Source organism: Ambystoma mexicanum, chromosome 3q (assembly GCF_040938575.1).
Source record: "Ambystoma mexicanum isolate Mex_15411 chromosome 3q, UKY_AmexF1_1, whole genome shotgun sequence".
In the NCBI taxonomy this organism is placed as follows: Eukaryota; Metazoa; Chordata; class Amphibia; order Caudata; family Ambystomatidae; genus Ambystoma; species Ambystoma mexicanum.
The window spans coordinates 272723661-272747082 of NC_090926.1; the positions used below are offsets into that span (position 1 = coordinate 272723661).

Below are 23422 nucleotides of genomic sequence, written 5' to 3' on the forward strand. Positions count from 1 at the left end.
GGGAATGCCCGACTGAGATTTTAGGGCCACTTAAAGCTCTTCACACCAAAACGTCCATTCAGGTACGGCTGAACAAACAAGGCCTACGATCAGCAAAAATACCAAAAGCCAGAGGGGTAAAGCAAGGGTGCCCTCTGGCCCCAGCACTCTTCCTGGCCTACATGGGGGACTACAAATATGCAAACGGCGACATTCGTTCATTTCCACCTACAATTGGGTTGATCCAAGTACCCCGACCTACTTTACGCGGATGACCCGATTCAGCTAGACTACACGCCTATTGGTCTACAGCACCAGCTTGATGCTCTTTCAAAACACACTATTCTAAAGATCTTGAGATTAACAGAATAAAAACCAAGATAATGATTTTGGAAAAACACCTTAAGAAAAGAGAATGGCTGAAATGGCATTTGGAAGGAAACAGTGTAGAAAGAGTTGCTGAGATTAAATACTTACGGATAATGTTGGACAACACAGAGAGAAAAAGCAATGAAAAATGTCTTCCATAAGAAAATGAAACAGTTAACATCACAAGCCAAAATAGTGGATAGGAAATATGGTTGATGTTAGGCAGAATCCTGTGCAGTTCCCTTAGGGAGCGCTACAGAAGATTAGGACTACAGGTGAGAGCAATAAATCCCCTTTGGTATCAGTCTGTACCACAAAGATTTAGTTGGTAGCTGTAGCTGAGTAGTCAGACGTATCTCAAGAGGGAGATGAGCAGTATTCAGGGTGTACACAATAGGCTTACAGTACTATGGCACAAGGAAACACTGACCAAAGCTATTTATTAAAAAAAGATATATATTTATTTTACACACTTCTAGTTAAACACATCTATCACAGTTCTTGAAGCAAGTTAAATTTGGTCAAAGAAAGTATACACAACTCCCTAGTTAAATTGTAGACTAGTTTGAGCAACAGTGAAAACTGAGCAAAACAGCCCAGTGTAAACCAAACACAAATGGCACTCTAGCAATGAACCAGATTAAGCGAGGCAGTGCATCAGTATAGAAAATACTTAAATGAAAACGGAGCAAAATGGCATTTCACAAGGTTTAAAAGTGGGAAGGAAAGGGTGGTTATAAGAAGTAGGTGCACCAACACATTTCTAGTTGAGAAGCAATCTAGAGAATACAGTTCAAACAAAGTTAGCCAGGGTAAGTAGGCCTGTTCCAGAGTCAGTGGTACAGGGCAAGGGCCCAGGAGCGAAATGTTCTTGTAGCTGCAGTCAAGTCTTTGGTTAACGAATTGAAAAGGTGGATACAGAAGTTGAAAGACAATGTTAAGAGAGAGGGGCGGCCAACCCAACAGGTAGGTAAAGGATTTAAAACACCTTTAGGGCTACCGTGAAGAAAGGGTGGCCTGGCGGAACAATGTACCTTTAAAATGAAGACGTGGCTCCTGCGGTGGCGGTAGTTCCTGCAGTTTGGGGGATCCAGCAGAGGAAGAGAGGCTCACGTTGTGGAGGAAGGTTCGAGTTACTGCACAACCCAGGGATGAAACCAGCCGCGGTGTTGCCTGACGAATAAAAGGTACGCTCCTTTAAATCGCAGTCCGGGTGGACGGGTGCCTGGCTATCCGGTCTCCAAGTACAGGGTACTGGCGATTCGACCAAGGCAGGTCCGGGAAGGCGATTGGCAAACTGGTTGGCCCCACCAGCTCAAGGGAAGAAGGCTCTTGCAGATGGTCGTGTGGAGAAAAGTGGTGAGACGCTGCAGCAGGGCTTCACCGGTGGTTCAGTCGTTGCAGATGTCTTTGGCTTCTCACCTCTTCGGCTTCTTAGTTCGAGTGGCGACGTCTTGCTCTTCCAGTCCTCAGGACCCTGCTTTTATGCCGAAAGATCCCCATCCATACAGCCTAGCTGTCACTCACACAGAGGAATGGTCATCTTGGCGGGAGAACCTCCAGCCTATCAGGATAGAGTGCGATATGGGGTGCTGAAGCAACCCTGTCCAGGGGTCCTTCTCCCCCCCTCTCACACAATGGACCCACCCCAGACTCAGTGGCGCCGAAAGGAGGGCTTCTCGGCAGAAGCCCGCCAAAAGGACGAACAAAGGATCCCCAACCTGGGTTAGGAGTTGAGAGAAAGACACGAGAAAGAAGTTATATTAAAGTTCTGGCAAATAAAACCTACTGGAGTAAAGTTAATATTAAAATACACCGGCGGTATGTTAGAGGCGGTCAGAAAATGTGGTAGCCTCGAACAATGGGAAAATCCCATAGGGAAATATTTACGGTAGTAACCACTGCTACCAGCCAGAAACATTTGAGAGAGGGACTGTACGGTACACGCTTGAAATGAACATAAGGGAAAAACTATTAACCCTTCCCAGTACTTCCATAGTAAGATGGGTTGTACTGGTTTAGTTCACAAAAATTGACTAGTAAAGTCAATGGGGACTTTACATGCCCTGGGAGACAGTAGTCAGTCCCAGGGTATGGAGTCTATGTTGGGGGTCGCTACAACACCCCTGTGTCACTGCAGAGAGGGTGCTGTGTAACACATGTGAATAAAGATGGTTCCTATGGAGGGGAGAGAAACTCCATAGGCATTAAACACAAAAATAGCCTAGAACACACATAGCAAGAATGTCTAAGAGTGGGGAAAAAGAGTCTCACTCTTAGCAAGAGAAAAAAACAAACCCTTCAAATCCAGCAAAGCTGCTGGGGGACTATATAGGTAAGGGAAATTTGCCATAGAATGAGAATTCTCCCTAACAATCGATACTCCCTTCAATCGGCAACTAATTTCTACAGAAACAAAGTGGTCTTTGCCATAACATACGGAGCAGAAGCAATGCCGTACCTCCCGAAGACCATCTGGAGGGTTCTAGAAAGCCTCTTTTGGTGAACACTGCTAAACCAGCCAAACCTGACGTCGATAGTTCCGATTAGGCGTGAACTGAACCTCATCTTGCTCAAAGCCATCGTAGACAGCAATAAAATCCTGCTATACAGGAAAATCATAGGCCCTAGCAGTCCTCTAACATTTGCGATGCTTAAAACAGATATCAAAAGGTTCTTGTAAAATGCTAAACGAATGGAAAAAAGAATGAAGACAAACTGAACGAGATTGGAAGCAATTGTGTAGAATTTATTCAAAACCCAACAAAAACAAAACAAAAATTGGATGAAGCAGACTATGTCAGACCTTTTTCTGAGGTCAAGATCCAAACTTGTAATGCACCTCCCAACAGCCAGAAAGCTGAACGAAACGCAGCCATTTTTAAAGAATCATCCCAACAAAAACCTCAGAAATATGCTACTAAGAGCGAGGCTGAACCTGTTACCATCAAATTAAATTAAAAAAATTAGAGGCCAGTCCGAAACGAACATCTGCAGATTTTGTGGGCCGCCAGCTGAAACTCAAACCTTTGGCCATCTAATGCCAACATGCTCAGACACAAGCAGTGCAAGAACCACTCATTTGGCACACCTAGTGGCAAACTCCTTCATCAAACGTCCTGGGCCATAGCTGCAGCAAAACTCTTGAACAGATCATTGGATCGTCTAGCAACTCACCTAAGTTAACTTCGATTGGGCTGATGGAAGCCATAACTACAAATTAAGACTGAATGCTGCTACCAACAAGAAAGATTAAAAAGCTTGGACAAATCTTGTAAAAATCGCAATGCGATTAAAACTCGTAAATAATTTTTTTTAAAAAAAACAATTATAATTTCAACTGTGAAAATGGTTATCAAAAGTAGTGGAACGGTTAACAGTAAAAACAAGCACTGGCAATGCCAACAGTTTTGGCTTGTGTAGGCAAGGGAAATGCACTTAGCAGGCACTGCTGTGGTGGTATTAACTGTCCATCAATGGTAGCAGCTGCAAAAGGGTGCGGGTACCTGAGCATATAACAGCAGAGCCTGGCAAATGCCTAATACATACACAAGCCAAAACTGTTGGGTTTGCCAATGTAAATTTTTAACAGGACTTCATTGAAGGACACGCATAGTGCTTTTAAATAAAATGGCTGAAAGCAAACAGCAGCACGTTTACAGCTCCAGTTACGTCATTAACTCTCATAAGACTGCTTTGAAAAACACTGACAGGCACTTTGAGCACAACGTTTGATGATAAGGCTTGATACAGCTAGCTCAAAGAGATCCCAGGAGGATTCTTTTGAGGCGGGAAAGAGCAGGAAGTGGGCGTGAATGGCAATACAAATTAGCATGGCAATGGGCAGTCAACAGGTGGGTAAATAACCAAACACCAGCAAGCTTTGTGTCCCTCTTCAGATACCATGTTGCGCTAGCTCTATTCCAATTCAAGAGTTTTAGCATAAAGATGGCCACCTAATAGCCACAAATTAAAAAGAATTATAGGAACCCAGTTCCTGTCTACTTATTCCTTTCCAAAGCTTAAATGTGAACGGTGCGCCCCTGTGCCTCCAACTCTTATCAAACTGACAAGAAACCATGAAGACGAGAATGTTTCTTCAAATCCACAGGTGGCAATTTCACAGCCCATGCCAACTCAGTTGTTGCTACAAAATGAGCCAACATAGAACTTAAACCCAATACTCGGACTGTAGTTGCCTTACGTCGCAACGCTGCAATTTCTGTGATATAATTCAGGGACACTATGGGCCAAAGCTCGTTTACAAACCAGGGCTCGAGTCGAGGGTACACGCGGGTGGACGGAGCCCTCCCACATTTTCAAAGGACTTGACCCCTGGAACCTACCATGATTTTACAGGTATCCAGTCTTTACCAACATTTTTTACAGTGGCATTTTTTTACTGCAATGATTTTACCATGTTCGGCACGTAAATGCAGGGGGGGGGGGTGGATTAGGTGAGGAATTGGGTTATATGTAATGGCATTGGTAGCGGGAGGGGTGGGTGGTGTGTAGAGGGGCTGTAGAGGGTCGCCACACGTTTTCACAGCAAAACCACAAAATGGTGGTAAAAATAAAACACTGGCAAAAACGGCGGTAACACCCGATTACAAGTAGTCCACTTCAGAGTTTATTGCAGGCCACCAAAGCCCAATCATGGGTCTGCCCATCCACTACTGTGTGAACACTTCCAGCCACTATGTTGCCAGACCGATACTCACTCCTGTATCTGCTTCATTGCTGCAGATCATTTCATATGATGGATAAACGCACAAGTCCTCCCATTAAATACAATTCGCATAACTCTTGGGAAAAGTTTAGAAAGGGCTCTACCAACTGGGCATCTGTACCCCGTGGGCACCAGTCTAATCACTGGGTCCAGGGGAATAATGGGCAATGCCTCAGGCTCCCCTTTGATGTCAGGATGCAAGAGAAGGCACCAGGAGGGGCATGAGAGTGTTTGAAGACTGCAAATGTGACCGCCCCAGAAACACGAAGGACTGGGAATATAGAGCTTGGGGGAAGTGGCTGAGGGATACAGGGCCCTTTCCCGCGCCACTTGATTAGATCCTTCAGAGGCCTAGCAGAACAGGTGTAGAAGAGGAGTAGGCCACAGTGGAAGGTGACAGAGGACCAACCTGTGTGGAGCAGGCAGAGACCTACACTGTACCGAGGCCCAGTCCCTGCAGGCCGGTGGATGATTGTGTGCGATTCGTGTCTACGGCCAAGAGTACAACTTGTGCTGGAACCAGCTTGTAACCGTCACTGCCCGTTGTCCTTTCAAGGGAGGACTTGCCGGGCGCTTTAATTGCATAACGACTCCAAGGCCCAGAGTGCATTCTCTCGGGATCTGCGGCTTGCTGAGGCAACAGGAGCGGCCATTTCAAATCACAAAGGGAGCTGAAAAATAACCCAGTCTCGTTTAGGACGACTCTGGATCAGGGCTGTCAGAAGATGTGGTGAGGCCCGGGGCAAAACATTTGGTGAGGCCCCCTTACAGTTTTTTGCACTCGGCCAGCGGTGGCATATCCGCACACAGGAGACTTGAGAAATCTACCCTTCAGTTTGTGTGCAGGATCCCAAATATGGTTTATTACTACTTTCTCTACTGAAGAAAGGTTCATGCCAGACTAACTTTTTTATCATATGAATAAATATATATAAGATGGCATGAGCTCTCTACTGCGCCACCTCCAATTCTCTGAGGGTCAATCACTTTTCCAAGCAAAGAGTTGAGGGCAGATCTCTTTCTTCGGCTGGGGCCTCCCTCTGGAAACAGCCTCCCTGCCTTGCTAAAAACGAGGAGCACCATCTCCGGTTCCGGAAGCACCTCAAGACCTGTTTATTTGCTTCTGCCTTCTTTCTTCCTCTCCCTTGCTGATCACCTGCCTGATCCATGCACTGGTCACCTGGTCAAGCTCTGAATTCGGGCCCAGGTCCCTGCCTGTACGTCCTATTGCAATCCCGCACTGCCTCTTGGCTCCCCTGCACTTGTGGTCTGTATCTGTAACCCTACAGTCCCCGCTCTTGCTCGTATTGTCCACCCGTTGGCTACACTTATGAGTACTCACACTTGCCACCAGTTGGCTGCACTCTTGTTTCTACTTTGTTCCTGCACTTCTGCATCCTACCCCACCCTCGGCACTTCTCCCCTCCCCATTCCCTGCTCTTGTACGATCTGAATGACACAAGGCCTAGTAAGATCTGTGTTTTGTCCTACTCTTTTGTTTCTCCCTCCTTGCCTTGACGCGCCTAGAAACACTTGCGTACAGGCACGTTATAAATGCCATATCATATAATTAAGGAGCACCCTGCCCCTGTTTGCGCATTAAAACACACATCATACACAGTGACAAATGATGTACAGTGGAGGCTGGTACATTTCTGAACTTAAGAGGCTTAAATGTTTGTTCCAATTAGTCAGGATCAACAGAGCACAGTGAGGGAGCCCAAACCAAAGGGTGGCTTGGGGGGGGGGTTCTCACTCCCAAGAAAATGTTTGAAACATTGGGTTAAAAGTATGCATTTTATAGCACTTTCTTTGCAAAATTGGGTAGAAATCCACACAGTTTGCAATTGGTTTTGTATGGAAGCACATGGAAATTCCCAATAGTTGCAAATCACAAATTGTGCATAGGAACATTTTCCAATACATTTCATGCCGCCTTTCCACACGGGATATGCTAGTATAAACATATATTCATGCTGGTTGTTCTAATTATGTTGAAGCAGGCTGCATCAATATTTGCCATTATTACCATGTACGGATTCCCAACCAGTAAAAATGCCATGCCACAGAAAGTATATCCAGGCTGACTGTGTACCATAAGTGTTATTACTGGCTAGATTGGCCTACATTCAAAGTGGGCCAATTTAGCCAAGTGGTATGTTTGCTTTAACCTTGATGTATAGTCCTGTGCATCAAGGGTAAAGCAAAAAGAGCACTGGCAATGCTAACAGTTTGGGCATTTGTGTAGGCATGGCAAAGGCACTTCTGTATTGGTATTAGCTGGCCATTGATAGTGCCAGTGCAAAATGGTTTGAGTACCTGAGCAGCTAATAGCAGTGCCTCGTAAATGCCTAATACTTATACATAAGCCAAAACTGTTGGCTTTGCCAATGCTTATTTTTAAAAGAATTTCAGCGAAAGACATGCAGGGTGTTTTTAAATTGAGTGGCCAAAGGCAGACCTGATTAAGACATTTTTATTACACCAGTTACGTGTTTACAACTCCAATGAAGTCATGAACTCTTAGAAGACTCCTTTGAGGAAACACTTGCAGGCACATTGAGGGCAAAGTTTGATGGCTAGCCATGTTTAAAGCTAGCCCAAAGAGTTCCAGTGAGGAGTTGTTTTGGGTGGGGAGGACAGGGACTGGGTGAGAATGCCATAGGGATAAGCATGGCCATGAGAAGTCATTTCACTGTTAGCACCTGCATTCATATCCATACACTTTTAGGTAATTGAAATCGTGATGTGGGGTTAGCACTTGCATGCTAGGGGAGTGATTAGAAGGGAAGTGGTGACATGAGACATCTCATTCTCACAGCAGTCCTTAAGTGTGATGTTTCAGAAATGAAGGCAAGAGGTTGCTGCTTGTAACATTGAAGCTTCACCAGAATAGTCTCATTCGAAAAGTGGAAAGATTTTAGGTGCCCCCACACAAGGAAGTTTGCCCCTTCCTCACAGCTACTGACGTTAGCACCTCTCCCAACATTTGAAGTATTAGTCCCCTTTCCCCCCTGACATTTTAGCCTAGGTGCACCTCTGATGCCATGAGCCCACCCCTTAATGAAGTGGCCCCCAGGGTGGCTACATTTAGGGGTGGTGCTGAACACACACTCACAAAAAACACTTTCACCCATGCATTCAACCACCAGTTACACAACTCCATACATGCATGTATACATAAAACCAAACACAGCATTGACACAAACATCAACATGCACGCATGCATTCATACATACATACACATATACATACTAATTTAATTTAAATACACATACACACTTAATTTAAAATAAAAAAACACTTACCTTTCCTCCATGCACCCTTAAAAAGCATCCACGCAGCCGACACGTAGACATGCTGCCTGACAAGAGAGAACTCCTCTCCCATCAGTCAGCGGGGTCACGCTGAGCAATGTGAACACACTGACTGACAATAGAGAACTCCTCTCCCATCAGGCAGCGTGGTCACGCTGAGCAACGTGGACACACTGACTGACAAGAGAGAACTCCTCTCCCATCAGTCAGCGTGGTCACGCTGAGCAACGTGAACACACTGATTGACAAGCGAGGAGTCCTCTCTAATCAAGATGAACACACTGACTGACAGGAGAACTCTCCTGTTAGTCAGCGTGGTCATGCTGAGCAACGTGAACACACTGACTGACAAGAGAGAACTCCTCTCCCATCAGTCAGTGTGGTCACACTGACAACATAACACACTGACTGACAAGAGAGAACTCCTCTCCTGTCAGTCAGCATGGTCATGCTGAGCAACGTGAACACTGACTGACGAGAGAGAACTCCTCTCCCATCAGTCAGCGTGGTCACACTGACAACATGAACACACTGACAAGAGAAAACTCCTCTCCTATCAGTCAGCGTGGTCATGCTAAGCAACTTGAACACACTGACTGACAAGAGAGAACTCCTCTCCTGTCAGTCAGCATGATCACGCTGACATGAACATACTGACTGACAGGAGAGGAGTCCTCTCCCATCAGTCAGTGTGGTCACACGGACAACATGAACACACTGACTGACAAGAGAGAACTCCTCTCCCATCAGTCAGCGTGGTCATGCTAAGCAACTTGAACACACTGACTGACAAGAGAGAACTCCTCTCCTGTCAGTCAGCATGATCACGCTGACATGAACATACTGACTGACAGGAGAGGAGTCCTCTCCCATCAGTCAGTGTGGTCACACGGACAACATGAACACACTGACTGACAAGAGAGAACTCCTCTCCCATCAGTCAGCGTGGTCACACTAACAACAAGAACACACTGACTGACCAGAGAGAATTCCTCTCCTGTCAGTCAGTGTGGTCACGCTGAGCAACCTGAACACACTGACTGACAGGAGAGGAGTCCTCTCTTGTCAGTCAGCGTGTCCACGTTTTCAGCTGAATGACGGGAGGCAGCAGAGCTCACTTCTGAGCCCTGCGGTCTCCCATTATTTTGCTGTTTGTTGCGGAGCCAAACGGCTTCACAAGAAACAGCAAAATCATTGCAGGGGCAGCACAGTCCCCCGTGTGAATAAAGGACACGGGAGACTGTGCTGCCTTCCACTTAGGAGAGGGGGCCGCGAGGCCCCCAGCAAACGCGAGGCCCGGGGCAGTTTGCCCCCCCCTGGACCACCCTCGTGACGGCCCTGCTCTGGATCATGGTGGACGCGGAACCAAAAGAGGCGTTAGAAATGATGTTCAAACTGCAACTAAGCCGTGGGGGCTCCCACGCACCCTCATATACAGTATCTGTAACATAATGCAATAATGTGTATATTCTGGATGGAAGCACCACCAACCACATGCACTTGCTACAGCGCCTTGATGCCTCGGGGAGGTTTGCGCGCTATCCAAATGAAATAAAGTGGCCACATTTTACACATTTTCAGCGAGCCCAACCCATTTCCTGTGAGAATCGGGAAATAAAATAGGTTGGCACACACAAGAGGCCCAGGGTGCAGAGGCCCACCAGGAAATCTCCAGAGCTCCCTAGAGGGCAGCCCACCCCGACCCTGGATTAAGAGCAGACAGCAAGAACAGATTTTCTTGAAGAATCATAGCCGAGTGCACACAGGCTGAGGAAAATGACTTATTGAAAAGCAATCAAGTCAATCGTTCTCCTTTTGAAAGGCTCAACCTTATTTTAGGGAAGGGCATGTGGACAGAGGTCACAACACTAGCAGCCAAGCAAGAGACATACATGATCCCCCTTGGGGTGCTTGCACTAGACCTCCGAATAGGTGGGTGTAACTGAACTGGTCAAAACCATTGAAAGTAACAGGGGGAAACAAACATAGCCCTTTGGGTGATTAAAATGTGTAGACTAACGAGAAAGCCCTATTCAAGAAGGCTCGGGGCTTGAGCTCACGATGGATACAGGAGATTTTAACAAAACAGTAGTGCTAGAGAGGTTTCCACAACCCCCTAGTGGGGGGGGGGGGTGTAGAGAGACCTGTCCTGAGTGAAAGAGCAGGGTGTCAAAGTTAGGCCCGAACACGCTCAATGGGTAATTTAGCAGAGCAGTCAGGCTTCACTCTTAGGAGGACATGGGTTGGCACATCGTTTAGCTCCATAAACATGCACAATAAAATGGCCACACCATAAACAGTGTAAACTAAAGACCCATGTATTTAGTAGTGCATCATTTTATTTTGTAATAGTTTTAAGTGCAATTTGGTTAATAAAAACCTTATACCCTAAAGCAAAAACAATTACAAATCATTATTATACATTACCAAATACCCAGATAAAATACAGTAAATTCGATTAAAATCCCTTTCCTTTTACAATACATTTCAATTTAAGTTCTAATTCTAAACTAAACTAATGATATTTATAACAACTTCCAAATCGCCACACTTCATCTTCAAAATGCATGATATTCCGAAACCCTTTTCTACAATAAAAGAACATTTCTAAAATACTGGTCAGATTAAAATAGACCATCTGTATAGATTTCATCATAAAATACATTGTAAAACTGTTTTCCCCCAAAAAACTTAAAATTAAAAAAAAAAAAAATCTCTTCCAGATGTAAAAAGCTGCCCCGATATATACCTTATGCAGTGCATTATGGTTAAACACGGTCAAATAATTACTTCGAAATATGCCATCAAACAATTCTCTATCGGAAACAGAAAAGGGATAAGGCACTGATCCTACTTCACTGCATGAAAACGATATAGGAACCCAATCTAACAGGCAAGTACAAGGCTATAGACTTCCTAAAAAGAAGGAAAGAAAAAGGTTTAACATCATATGAGACCGGCCCTAAAGGGCTAGCGGGCAGCAAACACTACAAATTTCATAACTGGGGCTGAATAAGTGGCACTTTATCCCTAGACAATAGAAACAACATAACCACTACTATAACACCATGTTTTCCTATGATAGGTTATTTAAAATGTGCTTAATACCCAGAGGTTTCTAAGCGCGGACCCGGGGATCAAACCTATGGTCTCCGTGTTGACTTGCTTCCAAGGCGAGAACGTTGCCCTTGAGCTATCCTCCCGGGACAGCCTGAACCTGCTGTGATGCTTTATACTAAAAAGTTATAATAAAATCACTGCTACATTCTGAAATTACAGTCTATTGTAGAACTCCTTCAGGGCCCTTCGGGACACCAGGTCCAAAAATAAAAGTCTCAGCTCAGGAAGTACCTTAGCAAGCCACTTTCAGGGAGTTTAAGTTACCAAAAGTTGTCCCATAGGACATAATAGGGCCAAATCCTTTAGTTCTGCCACGCTTATAAGAAAAAGTCAGGCAAGTTCTCCTTTTACCCTAATGGTGCAGCAGAAGGGACAACCATCCAAAAAGGACAGATGTGGGGTCGGGGGGGGGGGCTAGGGTGGAGTCCCCATACCCGCGAAGTTCAGCACAGGGTTTAAGAACCAGCAGGTCAGGCAGAGCTGGTCTTGGAGAGACCACAGACCCAACACCAGACCAGAGGGTTCACCCCAGAGGTGGGTCTGGAAGAGACCCCAAAACCCTGCTACTCTCAGGCGAGTTTGGGTGCCTAGTTCTAGCCTTCGCAGAGGGGAACCACAACCATGACCCAGTAAGGATTCAGACAACTGAAGAAACAACAAACAGGCCACCTGGGAGGATGAACTATGAGGCAGAAGACTCAGCAGCCACAAACACAGTGACGGGGGCAAAGAAGAACCAGACCAAGCATCCAGGTCAACTCAGGTGAGCAGGAAGGGGCAACCAGCACACAAAAACTGCCAGAAAGACCCCCGCCCCCCAACTTAAGACCCTTGTGTCAGGCGGATTTGTGAAGGAGGCAGCACTGCAGACCAGGAAGATGTCCCACGAAAGAACAGACAGCCTAACAAGCTAATAGTATGACATGAAGCAACGGGAGCTCAGAAGGAGAACACACCAGCAGGGAATGAGCAGGGAACAAGGACAAAGTAGCTGGGGTCCAGACAGTATCACCACACCATGGTCCTCGGCAGCAAAAGGAGCCAGGGTCCAGGCAGTACCACCACATCAGGGTCCTCAGCAGCAAAAGGAGCCAGGGTCCAGGTCAGTACCGCCACACCAAGGTCCTCAGAAGCAGAAAGAGCCAAGGTCCAGCCAGAACCGTCACAACAGGGTCCTCACCAGCAAAAGAAGGCAGGGTTCCAGGCAGTACCAACACACCATGGTCCTCCGCAGCAAAAGGAGCCAGGGTCCAGGCAGGACTGCCACACCAGGATCCTCCGCAGCATGCAATCTTCTTCAAAAGTCTTTCAGGAGTTTAGTTACAGGTTGGTTGAACGCAAAGGTTGACAATACCCAGACCAACCCACCAATAAAATCACAGACAATGCCACAAGGTTTTAGAGGCCAGGAAATCAAGCTAGCTCTAAAGACTGCCACACAATGTCACTCCCGCACTGTATTTAAAATGGGAGGTCTAAAAAGCTATATAAAAAGGTTATTTATAATGCGCTTAATACCCAGAGGTTTCTCAGCACGGACCCGGGGATCGAACTTGCGTTGCTCTGCTCGATCATGCTTCCAAGGTGAGCGCCTTGCCCCCAAACTATCCTCCCGAGACTATGGCCAACATACATATAAGTCTGTGTATGTAAACTTGGTTTATGGAGTGGGAGGGGTGGGGTAAAGAGAATGCAGGCGGAGGAGTAGGATATGTGGGGATTCCCCTATTTAAAGAAAAAATGGCGCGACCAACAAGTCTCGAACAAAAAGGTGCTTGAGCTAAAAGCACTTGATGAATCCAGATAGAACTCTTTAAACCAGTTTACAGCAGTTTTACCTACAACTTAGAGTACCTTTGTGGGCTCAGGAGGAGCCCACGTCAGCAAAATTAACGTCCTTGCCATGCCTCATGGCCCACACAGACAAAGGGATGGCCCAAAACAAAAAGGCTGAATTCCGAAATGGCAACCAAACAGGTGCAATGGCCTACTAAGACAGTAAAGGCCCAAACTAGATCGCAGTTGCCAACAGCCTACCCCTGCGGCACGTTTTCAGGGTGACAGCCACCCCAGGGCCAACGTGGGGTGCGTTAAAAGCACCACTGCCAAGGTAGCCACAAAGGGAGCATATCCACACAAAAAAAAATAGAGTTGCAGTGGCAAGGATACTTTAGTAGAAGTCCCTCCAGTGACTCAAGAATCGTTGAAAAAAACCTTTGGAAAAACATGAAAGCCAGGAACATTTTAGGGGGCACAGAACGTTAAAGAGCCAGAACCACAAAACTGAATCCGAGGCAATGCTGTGACCCTCTAGAGTAGACCGTATTCAGGCACATAGTACTTTCTGGCTGGTAACATCACAGGCAGTTGCCAAGGGTGCCACCGGGCCAGCACAGCTAAGTGGGGCCCCAACCCACAAATTTTACACCGGAAGGTCAGACACATTTTAACATGCAATTCCCTTTACAAGCAACCCACGGGTTCTGTAAGCTACAAGCTATTTTTGGTATCACAGTGCAGCAGGTGGAAGGGTAAACAGCCACGGGCCTTAATCTAGTTTTCCTCTGGGCAGTGTTTTTTCAAGTTTCACAACTCCCCGAATGCAGCTATTTCCTGCAAGTAATTTCTTCTTTACCTGAGTGGAAAGAGTTAAAGGCATGACTGGAAAAGAAGGCCAAAATTGACAAATGAAACGGGGCTAACCATCGACGAGGCAGTTTGGGAGAAACGAAAAAAGCGAGACAAACGTAAAAAAAAAAAAAAGAAAATTAAAGAAAAAAGAAAAAAAAATCAAAGCAAGATAGGAACAAGTTCCAGGCTTCAGTGGTGAGAAGCGGGCCACACAGAGGGTGAGGAATTGAGGTGGTATATATGCAGAGAGGGCACTTGGTGGACATTGCTTACTGCGTCACCATTTAAATCCTACACAACATTAACACCTACGCAGACCGTTCAAGCATTTGGAACTGGAAAGTTGTAAGACGCACCTGCCAAGTGCCGCCCATCATCTCCTTGGGGTATTTTTCTCAAATCGTCGTGGTGGCGGATGCAAACGCGGCTGTCAATCTGGTAGAGCAATGCCGGACAGATGAGGGAGAACTGCTGGGGTGTGAGCTCTTCTTTCCCGCTCAGCCCAAAGTTCACAAGGAGCTGGGAGACATTTAGACACTAGGGGACAAGAAACATGGTCAGACAACAGCAGGAGCCACGCAGCAGGTCAACGTGCAGCAAAGGCATCACAAGGGACCCTGTATGCCCAAAGCCAGGCCATGGCTGAAGGCCAGGTGCCACAGAGACTGGCGATGCACAATGCTGGCATCAGAGGATGGTAGCAGTAACTCAACCCCAGCACTACCCCTCTTTCAGAGCCCCGGCCTATAAAGTGAACTATCACCAGTTCACTATGATGACTTGAGCCCATCTAAGAAATCAGAATTCCCCATTTTGGATGCCTTTGGCCTCGAGGGCAAGGGGATAAGTCAGAAACCGGTCACAGAGGCCTTCGGAGCATCTTCTTGTGAAATGCACCGCCGAAATATTCACTACAATGGACTCCCATCCATCTACTCATAACATGATTTCTGCAGGCTGTATAACATCTAGCGCGTAATCATGGGATATTTCTATTACAGTCCCTTTGGGGCCAAAGCAGAGAGAAAAGTGAACTATACAAACCCTACTACCCATAGCTGCAGGTCTACAGATGCCATCCTTGCTTCCTCCCCTCACAGATCACTTTCTTAAGCACTTAGATAGAACTGTGAATGTTAGCAAGTTCCACACCTAGATTTGTGAATGTTGGCAAGTGCCATACTTTGACTCAGTGAATGTTGGCAAGTGCTACATTTAATTAGAATTGTGAACATTAGCCTGCATCGCATCCACTCTGCAGGACTCTCAAATCTAGGTGTAGCCTCCACCTTTGTCTATTTTATGATGAAACAGTGTGTTGTGGGACCCTGGATTTTTCTCCTGCTGTGCAGGACTCTCGGGTCTAGGTGTGGCCTCCATCTTTGTCTATTGTACAGGGAAACGTAGTGTATTGCAAGACCTGCGACTCCCTCGCCCCATACAGGATTCTCAAATCTAGGCATATAGCCAAACTGCCAAGGTCAGTTGCGAGACATATAAACCCACTAACCAAAAAGCTAAACATTTCTGCATACTTAACTCATACAAAAACCCACACAACCACCTCTCGCACAGCAAACCGCATGCACTTCACCGCAACAACAAACACATAAGCTGCACCAATAGCACACAAGGTCTGACATCGATCCGATACTCGCACCAAAGCTCAGCGCACGGTATTAACCAAACTGAAGCTGCCAACAGGACACCACTTCTCTCAGTATCCTACTCCCTCTTCACCCTTACTAACCCAACTCTAATTCTCGTTTACAGATCCGCCTCAGCGCCTGGGGACCAACTCCGTTGGTGACGGTGCGCAGTACGAATACCTTTAACATTTAACAATTAAACCCTGTCTTTTTCAATTAGAAATCCTTTTCTCAGAGCCTTCTGAACTGGAATGCAATGCGAGGGCGGTTTTCCGTGAAGGCTCCGCAATCTGCGACACAGCATGCGCCTCGCCTTTCCGCCTTGCTTTGGGGGAGGTTTGTGCAAAATTGGCTGCTCGTCGCTGTTAGATGCGCGTTTCCCGGAGGCCCAGCACTAGGGGCTGGCTCCGGTCCAGGAGGCCGCGTGGCCTTGAGCGCGGCATAGGCAGGAGCAGTAAAAGAACAACACACACGCTGGTTTGACTTTGCCCGGAACTGCCTCCCACTCCAGGGGGCGGGGCTTTTATTAAGCTGCCCTACGTCACCGCGCTGCGGGACGTAGGGCGGATATAACATTCCTCCTTTATTTCAAAATAACCTAACAAAACAATCAAACAACATGCTCAACTATAAACTCCTGCCACTGCTGTTGGTTTAGCATACATAGTCATTCAGCCTCGCAGGCGGTCTCGTGGTCTTTCTCAGACTTTACCGCTTCGCTTGGGGGCTGTCCCCACTCGGTTCGTAATCCTGCTCACCTTCGCTGCATGTGTCCTCACTGCTGGGCAGTCTCGGTGATTGCCAGCTGCGATCCCCTGCAGATTCCTCCTCGGGGTCTTGCGCCGGCATGTCGCTGCTTTGTTGCTCGTTGTCGTCGTGAGGCCCCTCGCAATCCGTCCAGAGGTGCTGGGGCACGGGCTTGAACCAGGAGGCGTTCCTTGTTACTTCCCGACCTCCCCGTGTGACAGTTATCATGGTCCCACGCCGGTTGCTGACAGTCCATGGCAGTTCCTCATACCTGGTGTCTAACTTGGATTTCGTGGGATTTCGCAACATGATGACTTGGTCGCCCACTCTGTGGTTTGAGGGCCTTGCTCTTCTCTTGGAGCTCATGTGAGCATTGGCACGTGTTCTCCTCGTTTCCACACGTGCATGGTCAACGTCGTCAGGGGTCCTGCTGGGATGATGGGGAATCGACGAGTTGATGATAGTTCCGAACATGGTCAGCAGGTGGTATGCCCGTGGTGCTGTGGGGGGTGACCCGATAGTTCCTTAGGAACCGGAATAGGTCGATCCTCCACAGGCTGGCGTTTGCCTTTGATACTCGGAGTACCTTGTTGATGGTCCTCATGAATCGCTCGACGTCCCCATTAGCTTGTGGCCACCTTGGCATGATGTGGTGGTATTTAATGCCCAGTTCCTGTAGGTATGACCTGAATTCCTCCCCTGTAAATGGGGGTCCATTGTCACTTTTAATGGTCGTGGGCAGACCATGGGTGGCAAACATCTTTTCTATCACCGGGATGACCACTTCCGCGGCGGTGGACTCCAGTATCTCGACCTCTGGATAGCGTGAGTGATCATCGATTGCCACCAGTAGGTGTAGACCCTCTCTGATTTTGCAAAAGTCAATGCTGATCGCTTCCCATCGTGCCCGGCCACGCTCGGCCGAAAGGATCGGTTCTGGTGGCCCGCTCGTTATTTGGCAGGGTAGACATGTGTTCACTAGGTCCTCGACACGATCGTCGATGTGAGGGAACCATACCCTGTGTCTGACCCGTGCCTTTGTTCTTGCAAGCCCTTGGTGTCCTTCATGCGCTAGGGCAACTATCCTGTCTTGCAGCCTTGGGGGTATGATGATGCGGTCACCCCTTAGCAGGAGCCCTCCCTCAGTGATTGAGAGGTCTTGTCGAACCGTGAACATGCCTGCTAGGAACTCCTTGGCCCCCTCGGTTCTGTTGCGTGTGTGCGACATGAAGTCTTTCCAGTTGCCTGACATGATGGCATCTTTTACCAGATCGCAACAGGGGTCATTCTGGGTTTCTGTTGCAATGTCCTCGATGTTTATCGCTTTGGGCCTCATGGTGTGGACCACTTGACAAATGTGCTCCTCCGTTTCTTCGCCGACTAGCACTTCCTGCTGGGTGGCTGGTCGTGGGTGTCTCGACAGGAAGTCCGCGGGGTTGCCGCTGCCCGGTTGGTAGACAAGTTCGAAATCATATTGCTGGAGGTGTAGCAGCCACTTGGTGATTCTGGCTGGTGGGTGTGCCGATGACCCAATGAAGATTGGTAGTAGGGGCTTGTGGTCGGTGATCGCCGTGAACTTGCGCCCATATTGGTACATGTGGAAGTGTCGACACCCCCATAGAACGGCGATTGCCTCCTTTTCTATATGGGAGTACCTTTGTTCCGTTGCTGTGAGCGCCCTGGATGCATATGCAATCGACATTTTTGTGCCCTCTTTCGTGACCTGCATCAGGATTGCTCCAAGTCCGACTGGGCTGGCATCCACAAATAGTTCTGTCGGGAGGTCCGTGTCATAGTAGGCCATCTTGGTATCAGTTGACAGGGAGTCTTTTATGCTCTCAAATGCTTCCTGGCATTCGGGCCCCCAGTCCCACTTGGTGCTGGCCTTTGTTAGCTCCCGCAGCGGTTCGGATAGGGTTGCTAAGTTCCGAATTAATCTGCCACAGTAGGTGGCCATTCCCAGGAAACTGCGCACCTCGGTGGGAGTCGTGGGGGGGCTGGCAGCTTGTATGTCCGCCACTTTCTGGGGATCAGGTGATATGCCGGTGCGGTCGAACCTGTATCCAAAAAAAGTTATTTCTGGTTTTAGGAATTCGCACTTCTCTCGATGAATTGTGAGTCTGGCGCTTTCCAGCCTGCCCAGTAGTGTCTTGAGTCTCATGATGTGTTCCTTGGTGTCCGGTGCGTGTATTAGGATGTCATCGCTCACGTTCAATACCCCTGGTATGCCTCTGATGACCTCCTGGATGGTCTGTTGAAAAACCTCCGCGGCCGATGATATGCCGAAACTCAGGCGCTTGTACCTCCTCAGACCTAGGTGGGTTGATAACGTGGTGATATAGCGCGACTCTCTGTGGAGCTTCAGCTGGTGGTACCCCGCCTTTAGGTCTACCTTCGAGAACACACACGATCCAGTGAGGTCAGTGATGATTTCATCAATTGTAGGCGTTATGTGTCGCTCTCTTTTTATGGCTGCATTGGGCAGGCGCATGTCAATGCAGATCCGAACTTTTCCTGGCTGTTTGGGCTTCCGGGTGACCACCATCGGGGAAACCCACGGTGTCGGTCCCGTGACTTCTTCAATAATACCAGCGGCTTCGAGTGACCTTAACTCCTTCTCGACTTGTTCCCTCATGTGGAACGGTGTCCTTCGGTGTCTTACCGCGCGTGGTTGCACTGATTGATCAATATGTAGTTTGATGGTCTTTCCTTTGAGACAGCCTATCCCCCTCTGTAGCTTGGGGTGTTGCCTGAGGAAGTTCTCGACCTCGGACGTGTCGTCAATGTGGCATATGAATTTGACCACGCCCAGGTCTTCAGCCGCATCTCCGCTCAGCAGGCTTTCAATTCCCGCCTTGACAACATAGATCTTCGACCACAACTTCTGTTCGCCATGCTCAAGAGTGGTGTGGAACCTCCCGATGACTGGTAGAGGTTTCCGACTGCCGTAGGCGAATAGCCGAGTGTCTGTGGATTTTAGCTCGGGTCGTGGTGCGAGGGTTTGGAAAATGGTGGTTGGCATGACGTTTACCGAGGTTCCCTTGTCAATGGTCATCTGTATGTCCTGGCCTTGTATGTTGACCATGCATTTTCGTCGCCTGGCGGTTCTTTTCGACGGTGCTGGCCCTTGGTTTAGTGTCGATACTAAGTACACCTTTCGGCCCTTTCCTTCGTTCTCCGTGCCTGCTGTTTGTCGTAGGGCTGAGAGGTCATCTCCTTCTTCTTCCGTCGAGGAGTTGACTACCGCTACCCTCCTCGCGCTGGCTTGTTTCTTTTTTTTCGATGACCCTTTTTCCTGGGATCCTTGTGGAGGCTGTAGTGGCGTGTTCACTGATCTGCACACTTTCGCGTAGTGATCCTTCCTGCCACATGCTCCGCACGTGGTGCCTTGCGCCGGGCAGTTTCGCCTTCCGTGCCTTTGACCACCACACCATCCACATTCGGTTGGTCCTGGTGCTCGAGGCTGCCACCTGTTCTGGGTGTAACCGCTGCCACTTTCGCTTCTCGTTGATTGTCTGTCCGAGATTTGAGCAACCATCGCTGTGGAAAGTGACGGCTGGAGTTTTTGTAAGGTCACTTCCATGTTGGCGGCCCTGGAGTGGGCAAGCTCCCTCTGTCGACCCAGTTCCAGGATGCGTTGTAAAGGGATGCCCTTTTCACTGAGCACGAGACGCCTCAGCTTCTCCCGAGTGAATTCCATTTACGATTTGCCTCCTAATCTCCCTTTCAGTGTTCGTAAACTCACACGACATGGCCAGCTTCCTCAGCCTCGTGTGGTAGGCGTCGAGAGTCTCATCGGTGGCCTGGATGGTCGTGCAAAAGATAAAAGTTTCATAGTCTGGATTTAGTTGCGGGAGAAAATGTGCTGTTAGAGCGTCCTTCGCACTCCGGTATGCGTCTTGGCCGTCATCCACATCCAGGGAGTTGAAGATGCGCAGCACCTCGTCGCCCACACTGAGGAGTAGATGAGCTTTCATTTTTCTGGATGACGTGACGTCCTTACATTCCATGGCCATCTCAAACTTCTGTAGCCATAGCTGCCATCTGGGCCCACTGGACGATGGGTCTTGTGAATGGGTCGAATGGTTGGATCAACGTCGACGAACTCCCCTGCGTGCGAGGCGGTGGTGACGCCATAGACAGGTTTGCCGCCATCCTGGACGGTGTGGAGGGTCCAGGGGTAGATGACCCAGTCGCCATGGTGTTGCGTGCGCTTGGTCAACGATTCTCTGCCCTCTGGGTTCGTGCGCGCCCTGTGGTGAGGCAGTGTCCTACCGGCACTTGTACTCCGATGGATTAGCGCTTCGTGGCCTGTGTGCCATGCAGGAGACGTTGTGCAGGTGATGACCGGGATGACACGAGAAGAGGAAAAAAAAAAAATGTTCACCCCCTGAGGATGAGGTGTGGGAGGGGAATGAAAAGAAAAAAAAATTTTTTTTTTTTTTTTTGGGGGGGTGGGGGTCACGTGATCGTGGGGGCCCCCACCGGGTGTCCAAAAATGTACACGGAGCGTCCGTGTGGCCTCCGCGTGCGAAATCGTGGTGGAGCGCGTGGATGCTCGCTCACTTCCTCGTCGCCATTGTTAGATGCGCGTTTCCCGGAGGCCCAGCACTAGGGGCTGGATCCGGTCCAGGAGGCCGCATTGCCTTGAGCGCGGCATAGGCAGGAGCGGTAAAAGAACAACACACACACGCTGGTTTGACTTCGCCCGGAACTGCCTCCCACTCCAGGGGGCGGGGCTTTTATTAAGCTGCCCTACGTCACCGCGCTGCGGGACGTAGGGCGGATATAACAGTCGCCAACCAGGCTGCCAGAAATGCAGGCCGCTGTCAGCCTGTCACGCCCCAGCATGCTTTGCATTATGGGAAGGTTGTCTTGAAGCGGATCCTTAGCAAAATGGCAGGGACAATCTAGCAGCAAACTGGAGTTAGGTTTTAGATAGACATTTAAAAAGTCAGCATTTTGTTCGTGTACTTTGGTGCAACATGAATTCGACCCATTTTTAGTTTTTTGGGAAAGGGGAGCTCCACTCTGATCCCCCCAGCCCACAGCCCCACCCCTCCACCTCCCCTATCCTCACATACACATTAATATGTATATGTAAATGGTCGATTTCGACCAAAGTGAACAACATGCTGCCGTTTAAGTAAAAGTCTATAAAAAACAGGCATTACGAGAAAATCGAGCAGAATCCATCTTGTGATCTACACTGTCCTCCCCGAAATTCCCTGTTAAGTAGGGAACATTTATTGAGGAGCTTTGACAGTTCTGAACAAAATTCGATTCATCACATCGACTCCCGCCTGCTAGAGGCCATTCTGCTCATCATGGAGACCCACATACCCTATCCTGGTGACCTCAGGTAACAGCCCACAGAGGGTCCACCCCCTGGAAGCCCTACACGGACAGGGGGTACTCAGCACGTACTGCTAACCCCAGACCTTCTAATGTGCCAGATTGTGGAGCCAACTCCCTCCTATTGGCATTTTTTAAATTTTATTTATTGTGCATTTGTTAGGTGCTTATACATCAAGCCAATTGTGTTTTCAAAGCGCCCACAGGGCAACAAGGAGGGGACATGGGAATAAAGAACAAATACAACAATGAAAGACAGAGGTGAACCTACTAGGCCTTGTGAGCGGTCAGAATGTGCAAGTGCAGAGAGAGAGAGCAGGGATGAGGGGATGAGTGGTGGGGGTGGGGGGGCGGTAAGGGCTAGGTGTAACAAAAAGGAAGTGCTAGGGAGTGAGCAGCTGTAAGTGCCTAGATGGAGTGGTCAGCTGCAAATAAATCGGTAAGTGCAGGCCTGTGGTGGTATAGGCCAGTGGATACGAAGGCAAAGTGCTTGGCAGGGTGGAGGCTGTTGGCGATTGGGTGTGGGAGGCCAGGAACCAGGAGGACACATAAGGACCCCAGTCACCAATCTCAGCAACTGTGGGGTTAAGTAGAGGAGGGAAGGGAAGGAGGAGGTGAAATTGAAAGTCTACAGAAGTTTCTGAAATTTGAGGAGATCCGGCTCAAGAGGAAGGAGAAGGCTATTCCTTAGGAGGGAGCCTGCTGAGGAAAGAGATCAGCCACCAGCTCGCTGTTTAGTGAAGCACTTAACACACACAGTTGGTGCGGAGGAATGTAAAGATCTGGAGGGAGAGTATTTAGTGACAGCAAGTTGTAGATAGCATGGTCCTGACCCTAGACAGCTCTATGGATGATGCAGATGGATTTAAATGTGATCCTTGCAGGAACTGGGAGCCAGTGGAGACTTTAGGGCTGGAGAAATGCAGTCCCTGGGCTTGAGGCCAAGGATATGTCACGCAGGCCCATTCTGGATTAGGTGGAGGGGTCGCAGAGAAGAAGAGGGTAGGTTAAGGAAAAGGCGATTGCAGTAGTCTAGCCTAGAAAGAACCAGGGCTCTAGAGTCATTGAGCATTTGGGGCAAAGTGCGGAAAGTAAGAATTCCTTTGAGGAGGTGGAGTTGAAAATGGGACTTCTTGCCAACGACGCCCTGAATGCGAGGGATGATGGCACAGGGAGTCGAAGATTACTCCAAGGTTTCTGGCTTCGGATGAAGGAGACGGGGGAAGAGCCCATAGAAGATGACCAGAGGGACAGAAAGAGGGAGCAGGAGCCCCAATAGGAAGGATCCCAGTCTTGCTGGTATTGAGGCAAAGATCATTGGAAATACACCAGGACTGGATGGCAGAGGAATAATGGAGGAAGTAAGAAAAGGATCAGAGGTAAGTTCGAAGAAGAGTTGTGGGTCATCTGCATAACACTGGAAGTTTGAGGAGAAGGTGGAAATGAGGTATGCAAGCGGAGCAAGATAGTTAAAGAGCCCTGGGGGACGCTGCAGGTGGCGATAGCGGTGGGGGAGTAGAAAGAGC

At 48.4% G+C, this 23422-nt stretch overlaps 1 protein-coding gene across 1 annotated transcript in view; it reads right to left on the reverse strand.

Annotated features, from left to right (window-relative positions):
* SLC39A5 (solute carrier family 39 member 5) overlaps positions 1–23422 on the reverse strand; it is a 334372-nt gene that overhangs the window by 168675 nt on the left and 142275 nt on the right. The window contains exon 4 of the mRNA XM_069653748.1: positions 14502–14682. Coding sequence (XP_069509849.1) covers positions 14502–14682 — 181 coding nt within the window. The remainder of the gene's footprint in view (positions 1–14501; positions 14683–23422) is intronic.